The 13,403-nt window shown below is 38.0% G+C and overlaps 2 protein-coding genes across 6 annotated transcripts in view; one reads left to right on the top strand and one right to left on the bottom strand.

Annotated features, from left to right (window-relative positions):
• Positions 1-9,312, bottom strand: part of mettl15 (methyltransferase like 15) — a 52,207-nt gene extending 42,895 nt beyond the window's left edge. For 2 of the 3 annotated variants that reach the window (XM_034217148.1, XM_034217135.1), the window contains exons 1-2: positions 9,238-9,312; positions 7,226-7,477 (exon numbers count right to left, since the gene is read on the bottom strand). In XM_034217148.1, coding sequence (XP_034073039.1) covers positions 7,226-7,462 — 237 coding nt within the window. In that variant the 5' untranslated portion in view covers positions 7,463-7,477; positions 9,238-9,312. Of the gene's footprint in view, positions 1-7,225; positions 7,478-9,063; positions 9,210-9,237 lie in introns of those variants that run through there. The other variant, XM_034217144.1, reaches the window with a different exon arrangement.
• A 24-nt stretch (positions 9,313-9,336) lies between these two features.
• kif18a (kinesin family member 18A) overlaps positions 9,337-13,403 on the top strand; it is a 49,240-nt gene continuing 45,173 nt past the window's right edge. Inside the window, exons 1-5 of one of the 3 annotated variants that reach the window (XM_034217127.1) lie at positions 9,337-9,503; positions 10,665-11,006; positions 12,500-12,657; positions 12,829-12,933; positions 13,175-13,285. In XM_034217127.1, the coding sequence (XP_034073018.1) occupies positions 10,691-11,006; positions 12,500-12,657; positions 12,829-12,933; positions 13,175-13,285 (690 nt within the window). In that variant the 5' untranslated portion in view covers positions 9,337-9,503; positions 10,665-10,690. Of the gene's footprint in view, positions 9,504-10,664; positions 11,007-12,499; positions 12,658-12,828; positions 12,934-13,174; positions 13,286-13,403 lie in introns of those variants that run through there. The other 2 variants (XM_034217119.1, XM_034217110.1) reach the window with 2 other exon arrangements.

The following is a 13,403-nucleotide window of genomic DNA, read 5'->3' as shown; positions in this document are numbered from 1 at the left end:
ATGGAAATGAGCAAAGGTCAGATTTTGAGTTTTCACTTATCAGGCCCCAACCTCTAAAACCCTGACATCAGTCTTTTAGCCTTCAGGGTGTAGTGGTCAGTCTCAGGAGCTTGAGGTTGCCTGGAGGGTACAGAAGCTTGTGTGATAGGTCTGCTTCTCAGCAGGATGCTGCTGATACAGCGAGTCTAAGATTTACTACATTGAGCACTGCTTCCAGAATGAATATATTTCCTTTAGGTACTCATCAGCAAGAGGTGAAGGTGCTGTGAGCCAAAGCACATCTGGCCTATAAAGCACACTGTACAAGGGTGGTATCTTGCCAAAATAATTGACAAGCCTCAGGGTACTTAATGTTAGAAATGATACAATGGTCCTCAAAGGCCTTTCCTCAAATTATTGAGGAGAATTTTTTTTGACCATTATTGTTTTCATGAAAGAACCAAATTATTTTTAAGCACGTTTTCTGCTGTTATAGCTTATATAAAACCAGCATGCCCAAAAAGGGACACTTGTTACAATGTGAAGTTAAACATGGTGTGGGAACAGAGAGAAGGAAGCGAGGAAAATCTCTGCTACTGGTTTAGGTCAGTAGTGTCATGTCGTGTCGAGCGGACATGCTCTTCCCTACCAAATTAGTCAGGAAACAGAGAAGGCAAGGAGAGGGTGCACTCCAGCTGAGAACAACAGCACTTCATCTGGATGCTGCTGGGAATATAGATAATGTTGGTTACACAGTTAAGGTCACTGCGACTGACTTTTATCAAAAATGAGCAACAGCACTTTAATAAAGATCATTAGGATGCAGGAACACATGCTGAGAAAGGGCAGTAAGAGAAATCACACCTGTTTTAAATTACTTTAGTTTAAATCGGACACAAGACCCAGGTTAAAAAATACTTTTTTACAACTGGAAATTCCACGGCAATAATCTTCACCTCTGTCTTGACAAAAAGGGTAGAGTAGAATTACCCCGTTTGCATGTAACTTTTAAGCTACGACTGACCGACACAGAACCTTTCAGAATGACATTGCATTGCGTTGTGTCAAAAGTTGAGTGAGGGCCCCATTTTTACCACATGTGCAAGCTGACATTTACAACATGAAATCATTTCCTCCTGCTAATTTTGACCTCTTTCAAATCGTGAAAACAACTGCCATACTTGCAGCTCATGAGCAGGTGAGAGCCCTGCAGGACTCGCAAATGTGTCTGCAATTTGAGAGAAACAATCTTTTCTGAAACGCGGCGCGGCCACCATTTGCGACCTGAGTGTGAGCGGTGCTCTCAAATCGTTTTTTGTGAAATGGGCCAACCCTTTGATGACATTGCACAAAACGCAAGTGTGTGTTGGCTGATGTTTGCCGATCAGGACACTTTCATCAACATCACTGCTTACACGCGCATCATCACACATTTCTCATGTTTATAATATTGCAGCCTGGTTGTGGCGCTTATAAGTGAGGCTGGGCGTCGCAGGAGAACGCCTGTTAAAACTCAATTTCATGCAAGAGAGGAAGCATGTCTGACAAACATTTGACTGCAGCACTATTCTTTCTTTCAATTTTACAAAAAGAACACCAAAATCCATCTTTTAAATAGTCAAATAAATACAAGTACAACCATTCATTAAAACAAGAATCATCCAGAAAAATAAGAAGTAACATAACAACCTAAATGTATCTAAACAGTAAGTGTAATAATGAGACTAAGTGTGAATTTGTTGTTGTGTCATTATTCTGAACATTTTTAATAGAAAGACCACTGAGATAATGCAGTTGGACCTCACACAGACACCAGTTGAAGATGTGTTGCAGGAATGAGTCATCTAAATCCAGCTGTCCACAGGGCATGTATCTAATTAGCATACCCACACTCACACACAGGGAACAAATGTAAATATTGCAATAAAATCTGCTGTAATAGTTTAAAATCAGCGTCAAGGATCGGTTCCAGTTCAATTTTATTAAGTTTAGCAATATGTGTTTTACAATACAGTTTTACAATTTCAATAATTGTTATTAAAGCTACATGCAAATAAAACTCTCAGTAATCGATGTTGTCACAGCAATCTCTACTCCTGTACCATGCCATGTAATGTAATGTTCATGATTTACATCACACACACACAGATACACACATGCGTCACACACACAAACATCTAAATGTTGCGCAACTTTTGGGAAATAATTCAATTTTAGGGGATCTAAGCTTTTGTTGACAATGTATTTGTAATTGTGTGTGATTAACAGATTTGTAAGCAATGTAGTCAATCAGAAAGAAGGGTTTATTGCCAGGTAGGTTCACACGTACGAGGAATTTGACTAGGTGTCTTGGTGCATACATTCAAATAAAAAATAAAAATCTAAAAAAGTACACAGATAGCAAACTATATTAAGAACACTGTAATAAAAATATAGTAAGATAGCAATAAAATAAAGCAGTAATTTACATCTAAATAGAATGCAATAAATTATAGAAACTTCAAAGGTGAGCAAATATAATTTGGATGGAGGGAGCCTTACTTGAGCACTACTATAATAGACATCATCTTTTCAGGTAGGGTTAGGTAAACGTTTTTGTTTGAGTTAAGTTTAAAGTTTACTTTTGTTTGAACAGAAGCTGAAGCATTTGTAAGACGGGAGGGCTAGAACAGCTCTACAGGACCGTGTGGTGGGTTGTCTGCTCAGCAAGGCAGAACGGTTTGGCGCTCTGTAGACTGAGGCACCCCATTTGGCTAATGAAGTCCCAGACTGTCTTCACACCGCACCCCCACCCTGATCCACTATGAAATGTTCTACTCATGAAAGTAATGAGGCAGGGAGGGAGAAAGACTCTTTTGGCCACTGATAACCTCAGACTAAACTTGCAACCTTACGAGACAAGGGCCTAATATCTGGCCGTCAATCAGCCCCAGCATCCCTGGCTGGAGTGTTTAATTACAAGGATCAATTATTTACCAGCCTCCTCTTTCACTACTCAGTGCTCCCAAAAAGGAGTGTAAAGAAAAAAAAGAAGAAAAAGACACGACACAGACCCAGAAGAGGTTGTGGTGGCAAATTTGGTAGAGAAAAATTCAAAAATATATATTTCAGATGATACAGATTTTTGTTGAGGTGTTTGCACCATAAACGGCTAATGAGTCTGTCTGGAGTGGACTGTTACCCTTTTTCGACTACAGACAGCTTAAATGTGTATTCAGATAAAACACAATGCCATTCTCAAGCATGTGTGACCTATACATTTAAAATCTAAATGTAAATAATACAAATACAAAACCAATCATAGTTACAATTCAAAAATAAACACAGACATTTCAATAATATTAACTGTTTTATGTATAAAATGCATATGTTAATTTACAACGCCAACACAGCATTGAGGTCTGACAAGACACTGACTGACAAACTGTTTAAAATTATTTTGTAGAAAATAAAACTTAATACAACTTAATTTGTAAAGTGCCATTCTCACACTTATACAGTACTACAAAATAAAGTACACAAACTACTATAACTCCATGCACTTCATATTTACTTCTAAAGCCTTTCTTTGACTTCAGCTGCACGGCCCCAACAGCAACTGCAAGGCTTTTAACTAATTTGAAGAGACAAGATCCTATTACCTATTTGCTTGTACTTACAACAGCACTTCACCTGGCTGTTGCTGGGAATATAAATTTGAATACACAAAGTATTAGAAGATTAACATGTTGCTGCCCATGAACTGACTATCAGAAATAGAGTAAATAACCCAAATATTTAAATTCCCTTCAATTGCTGCCTATTGTTTCACAATAGAGATGTTATAAATGGTATGTTAAGTTTCTAAATAGTCTTGCACAAAAGTACACAGTGCTCTGTGTACTGTACACCCACCTCAGCTGGCCCAAAGTTCAGCTGTAAGACTTCAAACTAATTTAAAGAGACAAGATCACATTAACCCATTATATTCCCCTCTTTATAAGCTGGTACACTCAGTACCCACAGTACTCAGTTAGCACTCTGATAGGAGCCACATTTGAAGATATGCTGGATTAATTTGCATCAAACATTGATGCATTTTTCCTTGAACATCCATAATCTATGCATTCCACACAAAAAAACACATTTAATGTACAAATGTGGACTGCTTTTCATGTCACACATCTGCACATTAGATTTGTTTTTGTTCCATCTGGCATCTAACAAAGAAAATAGGCAACATTGAGGAGAAGCAGCTGGTGGAGTGTTGTGTGGTCATCTATCCACGGAACAGAGTGCCTCTTCATGAGTCCGGATTACAGCCAGCCAAATAACCCAAATAACAGGGGAAGTGAAAAATGTAGCACTAAACTCAGTCTGCTGTGGTTCACGGCCTTAACAAGCTACAACACCTGTGATTTGTGGTTTGCCTGTTTTGCTGTATTTCTGTGCTAGATACCTATTGTCATCACAAGTCCCTGGTTTATGCTATTTAAGGTTTGCAAGCTCCACATCAGCGACCACCTGCTTTCTACATAAACTGGCATTAATGTTTCCGTTACTTTCAGGATAACCTCACACTCCAAAATTATAGTACTTTGGTAGAATAGATATAAATACATAGTGAACCAGAATTACATTTTATAGATCATTTCATCCTTAACATTTAACAATGGGTTAGAAGGAAACCTATATGACTGTTATCAGGATGAATGTAACATTTCAGCCAAATAATTATATGAATGCTGAATAGTTCAACGGGAATTATGAACAATTAAACTGTGTCATTCATTCAACATTAAGACTAACATATCTTCTAGCCTATGTCTGTAAGAAATAATACATCTCCTGCCAAAGTATCATCAAAATAAACAGTTAAACCAATAGTTTTTATTTGCTTTATCAGGCTGTTAATGTGTTGATTGTTGAAAGCCTCTGATATTGATCCAAAAAAGTAGATTTAACACTTTGGCCTCATTAATTCCACAAGGGGGAGTGTGCTGAGACTGAAATGTAAGAGTAGGCGGCTGGTTTCTCCTTCTACAGCAGCAGCAGGGTTTTTCCCCTGGACTCTCAGCTGATGGCTCATTAATCTGTTCTAGAGGAGGTCCCCTACGCAAGCAGCCTGCGCCAGTGGAGGACTCCTTGTGCTTTATTTAAAAATATATATATTTTAATAAAGGTTTTTTAAACATTATAATAAAGAAAATCTAAACCTGAAATACATGTTGATGTATATTAGTGTTGCCTCACAGCAGTAGCCATGTTTAAAGCCTCTCTTTAAACTCTATCATTATAAAATGGCTCACTGTAGTTCAAAAGGGTTGCAGGTTCTACCAGTTTCATGGAGCATCCGGCAGATAGAGATGTCATCAGGATACATCTTAAAGTTACATGAATATCTGTATTCATTTCCTTGGCAATCAACCAACATGTTGTTGAGATATTTCAGTCTGGACATAAGTGAAGGAGCAAGTGTCTGACATTATCATCCCCTGGGCCATGTAATCAAAATGTTATCCTGTTCCAGTTTACATTTCATACAGAAATATATCAAAATAATAAAGAAAGCTGTTTTATAGCCATTGCATGGGACATATAAATCCGTCAGTGGTGACCTATGTATTTATGTGAATGTTTGCTTCCAGTAAAGACATATGGAACACTATCATTACAGATCCAATAAGCACAATGGTTATTTGCAAATTAGCTACCTTACACATTGTGCATCCTTTGTGGGAGGCAGCAGGGCATGGAAAGGCTCCATTTACAGAATTTGGTTAAACTACAGTATTTGCTCTGACACTCATCGTCACTTATCGTCACTCAAGTACTCTATTCCTACTCTGCTTCAGCTGACCAGAGCAATTACAGTTTGGTGATTATTTTACAATAGCCATAGAGATTATAACTCACCCTAGCCTCTGTGATTTTAGCGGGCATTTGTCTGATATCAGATATTCCTCCTCACAGCAATTGATCTGCTAATGACACCATCACTCAGCCACCACACATTTTACTGCTTAAAGACAGCACTGACAGGGAGTCAACATTTTTGATTGCCTGACTGAGGCTGCCAGAGCATGTGGCTGTCTCTGCCTAGTTAGAACCAGGGAAACAGCATATTACATGTGTCATCATTTTAATGAATAAATTAACAGACATCTGCAGTGAAGCAGCATTTAAAACATGACTTGTGGATGTAACCATCCAACATTTCCACAGAGCGTCACATTTAGTGAGGTGCACAGCATGTACTGTACAAAAAAACAAAATCTATCAAACTGTTTTTAATAGCATCTGATTGGCAAGCTGTCTTGGGACAGTTGGCAAATGGGCGGGCAGCGGAGGAGTTTAGAGGTGCTAAAGTTCAGGCAGGAGCAACGCAGCACCCTGTGTCCTGCCAACAGCCTACAGTGGCGCAAATCCTGACTAAGTTGTGACCCATGGCCCCCACCTGTCTTGACCATGCATTATATAGGGAGGCATCACTTCCCCTCCTATGCTGCCTACCACGCCAGAAGGCTTTTGACTCATGCCCATCTGTCCTGGTAGTACATAGGTGAGAGCCAAGCTGTCAGCACCCTGTCCAATGCATGTGTGCCTTCATGGGTTGTTATATAGATTGTGAACAGAAAGTAATTATCTTGGTAATCAGAATTATTATCAAGAAATGGTTTGTTTTATAATTGTTATTTTCACATTACAATGGGATACTACTGAGGTGTGAAGGTGCACACATTTGGAAACCTATATCATTACACTCTGATTTCTTTATCCAATTAAGAAATAAAAGAATGCATTTACTAAATTAACTAGACTCTAGTTGGTAATGGTGTTGTATGAAAATATATGGACGAGTGTCCTGACAGACATAAGAGGGACATACTCTAAGAAACACCTCACAGTAAGAGTTTGCATGCTATGCCATTACCACAGCAACCGAGTCAGACCAGAAAGCAATGCCTGAAAATACAAATACGACCTAATTACTTACTAATATCAGTGAGGGAAGTCTGTCCTTGAGATTCAGATATCAGATTTGCACAAAGGCTAAACATGTCCTATTTTTGAATGGGGGAATAAAATATTGGGCAAATAACGGTAAGAAAGAAGTAGAAATAACATCATTGCTTTTGTGTGAGTATTTTTACAAAGCACTCATTTAGTCTGAATGAATATTTGACTTGTTAGAAAGAACATCTTAACAAACAGTCATTTACTCTCTTTCAATAAGCTGGCTCAAATAACAAGGAAGCAAACGTACCTGACCTGGCTGGATGTCTAAGTAATGAAGCACCTCTTTAAGCATGACAGGTCTGTGAGGAGGCTTTTCGGATGAAACGGAAGACAGTTCTTCAGATCTGTCCAGGGGACCAGTACCCGAAGATGCACAAACTGTAGAAGAGTGCAGGCTTAACTTCCATGACCTCCATGCTCTCCACACAGCCAGATTTGTTTTCCGTAACATTGGATTGGAGCGAACAGACAGGTGGAAAATCATGATCCTTATAATGATCTATGGAGATAACAAGAGTGAAGTTATGAGATGATGTAAGCAGAAACATTGTGTCTACCAGTAAAACCATAGCATGTAAGCCAATTAGGAGAAGGGTTTGTAAAACTGTTTAATAGTAAAGTATTTTTAAAAAGTGAAATAAAGATTGCATTTGTGATAGTTATGGACTTCAAGTGACTAGGTTTACATAGTTACTAAGCAATTATTTGGAATATTTATCAAAATATCAGGCCTACATCATGCTGTGCAAACTGACAGATATCTTGTGCTGCAGGCTAACAGAGTAGCTTTGATATTTGCATACGTGATAGGAATTGTTAACTGACATTAGCAGCTGGACTCCAACCTGGGGTGTCAAACCAAAACAAGAGGGCATCACAGTTTAAACATTTCATGCCGGTACAGATCATTCTGAAGGTTAAACTCTTCCACAGCACACAATTGTGGCTCAATACAACCGCAATAAGAATGAGCATCTTTGCGTAATTAGTTCAACATTTTGGAATTCCTCATGAGCAATACTGCCTACAGTGAGCCAAATGGTTAAAAGGTATTCAGGTGTTTCCTGGCAACAAGATGCATTGAAAATGAGAGCTAAGCTAGTGATGCATGCCTCCAATGAGGTAGACATATCTGCATGGATTGAAGGAATTTAACAAGTTTGTGCATAGCATTGGTAAATGTAAAGAAAATGTTCAATTGCAGCAAACAATTACAGTATTTGAAGAGATGGCAATAACATATTGAGTGACAATGCTTGATTGCTTTCAGATTGTGAGCTAGACCTGCTGTACCAAACAGGAATTATTATTACATTTGCATATGTGCATCTAGACATAAATCAAATATATTAAATCTTTCAGTTTCAGGTAACCTATCCTTTACCAGAAGACCAGAGAACATATTGAATGGACTATTTTTTATCAGTGCCCTTCCACCTGACATAATAGCATCTTTGATCAAGCTAAGGTTATTAATGATCACATGTACAACAATAAGGAGGAAGCAGTTGTCATTTCAGTCAGTTGATATTTCTATCCCATAATGCTTAATACATCTTTGTTTTATGAAAGGAAATCACACAAGGAAATAAAAATGAAAATCTAAGAGATAAAAGTGTGCAAGTAAAACATTAGGGTTACAACCTAATAACACATAATATAGAATAAAGTTATATACATGTGTGGTATAATATACAAGATGGCTACTTGAGATGGATAAATGCCCAAATTCACGCACTGGTAGTTGTTAGCTCCCAACAGCGTGATTTCCTTGGAACTAACACGTGTAATTGGAATTATTGTTGCTATCTTTTGTAACACACATAAACAGTTCTGTTGTGAAGCAGGTAAGCCCCATATTTTGGACAAAAAACAAATGACTCAACATGGAGGAAATGTGCCACAGTTGTCATGCACACACTGACCTTCACAACCGAGTTAAATCATGTATGCGTTTGGCGTGACATTGGTCAATGCAAATGTATTAGTAGTGAAATACAACGTTTAAACGTCATGCATTGCTGCTTTATCACATGTGTGTAGTAGCTGTAACCTCATTCGATCAGCATTAGCTAAGCATTTTACCCTTGACGATGGAGCAATATCGTTGCTATGCTACCATGTTGACGCATGCACACACGCACTTTCGCACGAATTTACACAACATGACATGGATCATCCACATGTAAAAAATGTTCAACTAGGGTGAACTGTGAACAAGAAACATGTCTACACTTCTGGAAGTGAACAGTAGCTTACCGTAGTAGACCAGAGAGTAGCTCCGCCTCCATAAGCAGCATGTCCGGTGCGTCATCCAATGCCCAGCGTCTCACATCCAATCAGCGTTTAGAGAGGAAGAGGGCTTGTTTTTGAAAATATTGGCGCTTGCGCTAGCTATTACCGGGTATTTTGCTATGTCTAAGCTTTCCTAGCAAGTTCATCTTTCCCAAAACGACATAAGTGTGTCTTCTCTGAAAACGTAACTGTAGTCAAATGCAATTAAAGATCACCGTTGCTGACAAAAGGTAAGACATAACTGCACTCGACATAAAGAACAACAATTCTAACTGACCGTTGGAAGATGTGTAGGAGCTAGCTCAGTTAGCTAGCAGGCTTTAGCTGACCCCCTGCACACTTATCGTTGGCAGGTTGGCTTTTAATCGTTCACTATTGTGATGTGTGAATTCAAATACGTATGTTAACATTTTAAACAGCACTCAACTAACAGTAACATCTCTATCTCGTATGTTGTATTTGAATGTGAATTGAGAGTAGTTACTGGTCATTAACTGCTTGGTTAAAAGCATAACGTTAGTATGACGTTAACCAACAAGTCATATAGACATTCACTAAAACATGCGTTAGGTTTTTATTTGGAATTAATTGTCATGTACTGGTATTTTAATGTTGATGTGTGTTACATTGTTAACTATAGATAGATAGATAGATACTTTATTCATTCCAAATTGGGAAATGTTGTTTCAGCAGCATTGTTGTTGTTCAGGCATTTAAATATGAAACAATAAAAAACAGCAATTATATACATATCTACAGTAGACAAGACATATGTCCAAAAGAGAAATGTTTTCCTGTATTACTCCTGATACAATTGAATGTCCGTTTAAAATTATACAGCACAACAAACAGGGGCCTCAGAAATGGCCATAAATTCAAATAAAGACACAATCTAAATCTCTTCAACAAAACTAAACATAATAACCTTTATCACAGTATGACATCTATTAGCCCTCATTCATGACATCCGTTGTTTGGCTACAGTTATGTTATGTTGCCCTTTACTGACATGACATTGAAACAAGTTTGGGCCAAAAGCGAAATCTTGGACTCCACTATGGTTAGCAAGCATATCAATAATGATTTGCTATCAATAATTAGGTAAGACCAAATACTTAAGGGATGTTGAAAAACGTGTTGTTGTTGTTTTTAAGTCAGTCAAGTTAATTTTAATAATAAAATCATACATTACAGGGCTTATTGTACAAGAAACAACTCCTTTACTGTCAACAGACCCTTGAAACCATCTCCTGCTGTCTTCTGTCCATTTCCCCCTGTTTTTATCTCACTTTATGATTTACTGAGTTTAAGTTTTATTTAAAAAAGAAAAACCTACAACAGTGTTGAAATGTGTGATTTGGGAAATGTAACCCTTTGTTTTTGTTTTGCAGCATCACATTTATGTAAAGGAACCACAATGGCAAGTGACGTATGCAGCCATGTGAGGGTGGTAGTTCGGGTGAGGCCGACCACCGAGAGGGAGAAGACTGAAAACTGTCGAAGTGTGGTCCAAGTGGTTGATAACCACATGCTCATATTTGACCCCAAGGAAGAGGACATATCATGTTTTGGGTCACAAAGAGTCAGAAACAAAAATATCAACAAGAGGGCAAACAAAGACCTTAAGTTTGTTTTTGACCAAGTCTTCGGTGAGGAATCGACCCAGGATGACCTCTTCGAGGGGACCACTAAAGCCGTTTTGGATGGTGTGATGAATGGATTTAACTGCACAGGTAATACAACAATACTAATATGTTTTGTGTTATCGCTTTACCTGGTTGCCAAACATATTGGCATCCCCAATCTGTAAAGAAACAACTGAACAGCCATTTTTCCAAAATCATATAACATTATACTGAACTATTGGAATCCGACCCGAGTGTGAGCTATATCATCCCAAGCAGCTAATCTGCTGGAGTTAACATTTTGGCCTTTTGACCGCCTCTCTTCAAATCCAGCATCACCAAATAGTGAAGTTCAAATGCAGCTATGAGCCACAGCAGTAACCATTTTTTTTTTAGTAATTTCTTATCAACATGGCTTTCTGACTCACACTGTTGATTATTATTTGGAACTGTTGGCTGCTGTTCATTCACTTCACAACACTGTGTTTTAAATCAGCACAAATGGGACATTTTGACTCCTCCGTATACTGATGTAAACAGAATCCAACACTGTTTGGGCTTCAGAAAGCCATCATTGATTAGGGATGCCAGCGAGTATTCGAATATTCGTTACAGTCTCCATAATCGAAAAGTATTTTTAAAATTCGATTTTATTTATATATATTTTTTATTATTATTTATGGGTTTGTTTTTGTTTTTCGCTTAGTTTCAACCAAAATATAGACTAATGCTAATAATAGTAATAATAATTGTAAATGGCCATTGGTCACACCACCAGTTTGTTTTACTGTAAACTTGGAGGAAGCCAGCAGCGCAGGCTGCGCAGACTGCTGCACTCTGCGCAATAATCGATTATTATTCGCCAGGGCTGTCCGATTTTCGATTTTGATCATGGTCAGTTTCTGGCATCCCTATCATTGATCCATAGAAAGATGCTCGGATCAGCTGAAAATCTTGATCTTGTGGAACAATGTCCAACTAGTTTACAGTTTATTATGTACACCTAGCTTCACCAAATGCAGTTTGATTCTGAAGCCATGCAATACAGCCTATCTTCATGATGTTTTTATTGTTCAGCTTTTGTTAAAGCTGTTTTAGAGAGGGGTTTTTTCAGCTTTAGCGTCATTCTTAGGATGGAGTTTGTAGTGCTGTTGAAATAATGAGATGTTTCTATTATTTAGCATAGCCTCATTGATATAAATATAGGGCGAACAAATAAAAGAAAGACCTATCGGTTGTAAACATTAACTTTTAAATTAGATTTGGTTCAGGGGGGTGACTGAGTTTAAAGCATGTCATTCAGGTTGCGTTGTGGGTATTGCATACTATAGGCCTAATCTCAAATATAGGCTGATAAGAACATCTTCATTCTTTATCAGTTATAATTCCCTTAGCAAAGCTTTTCATAATGAGCGCAGTTTTTTCTTGGCTTCACAATGAAATATAATATGTATTGTGCTTCAATTGTTCACGTTACATAACATTAGGTTGTGGTTATGCTCTATCCAAACAAAGTAAGTTTGTTGTTATTGTTTTCTGGATAAGCATTGTAACTCTATAAGCATGTTTTACTTACATGGAACCTTGTCTTTCACTTGCAGTGTTTGCATATGGTGCTACTGGAGCAGGCAAGACACATACTATGTTAGGTGCCCAGAATGACCCCGGGGTCATGTACCGCACGATGACGGAGCTGTTCAAACGCATGGAGGATGCCAAGGAGGAGAAAGAGTTTACTGTTGCATTCTCATATTTTGAGGTGATTTTTTTCATTTTAATTTTCTTATTATTATTATTTTTCTGGTAAATACATTTTTAGACTTAGACTAACTCTTATCCCTAATAGAGCCTTAACCCAATCAAGCATTTTGTTTCAACTGAGCTCCTGGGATGAGTTTGATGGAGTTGCAGTTATATTGTTTGTTTACAGGTTTACAATGAACAGATCAGAGACTTGTTGGCGAATATTGGGCCTCTTGCAGTCAGAGAGGACAGCTCTAAAGGAGTGGTTGTTCAAGGCCTCACGCTACATAAGGTTAGTAGCAATATGTATTATACACACTCCCAATTAGCTGGGGAAGAATTATAACATCTGCTAATAAATAAAGATATACCTTTTTTAAATAAAAATATATTGTTCTATAAAATGTGGCTATGCAAACTAACTATTTAATGTTTATCTTCACTGTTCAGTTGCTGTGGTTTGCAAGAGCTGAATGGCCCTTTCTCTGGTTCACACACCATCCCTGATATTACCTTTTTGTATTTATATACAGCCCAAATCTGCAGCGCACATTCTTGAAGCTTTGGATTCTGGCAATCGCAACAGGACACAGCACCCTACTGACATGAATGCCAACTCTTCGCGCTCCCATGCTGTATTTCAGGTATTTCAATCCATTGTTATTAAAGAGGAGAACTTATGCACACCTGTAGATAGACGGCTGCGTAGGAGAAGGCCATTTGTCAACAATACATAACAAAAGGCTCTCTCACACTGTCTTC

Source organism: Gymnodraco acuticeps, unplaced genomic scaffold, assembly GCF_902827175.1.
Source record: "Gymnodraco acuticeps unplaced genomic scaffold, fGymAcu1.1, whole genome shotgun sequence".
NCBI classification, from domain to species: Eukaryota; Metazoa; Chordata; class Actinopteri; order Perciformes; family Bathydraconidae; genus Gymnodraco; species Gymnodraco acuticeps.
The sequence above is the reverse complement of the archived record's forward strand: the minus strand, read 5'-3'. Positions and strand labels throughout refer to the sequence as shown.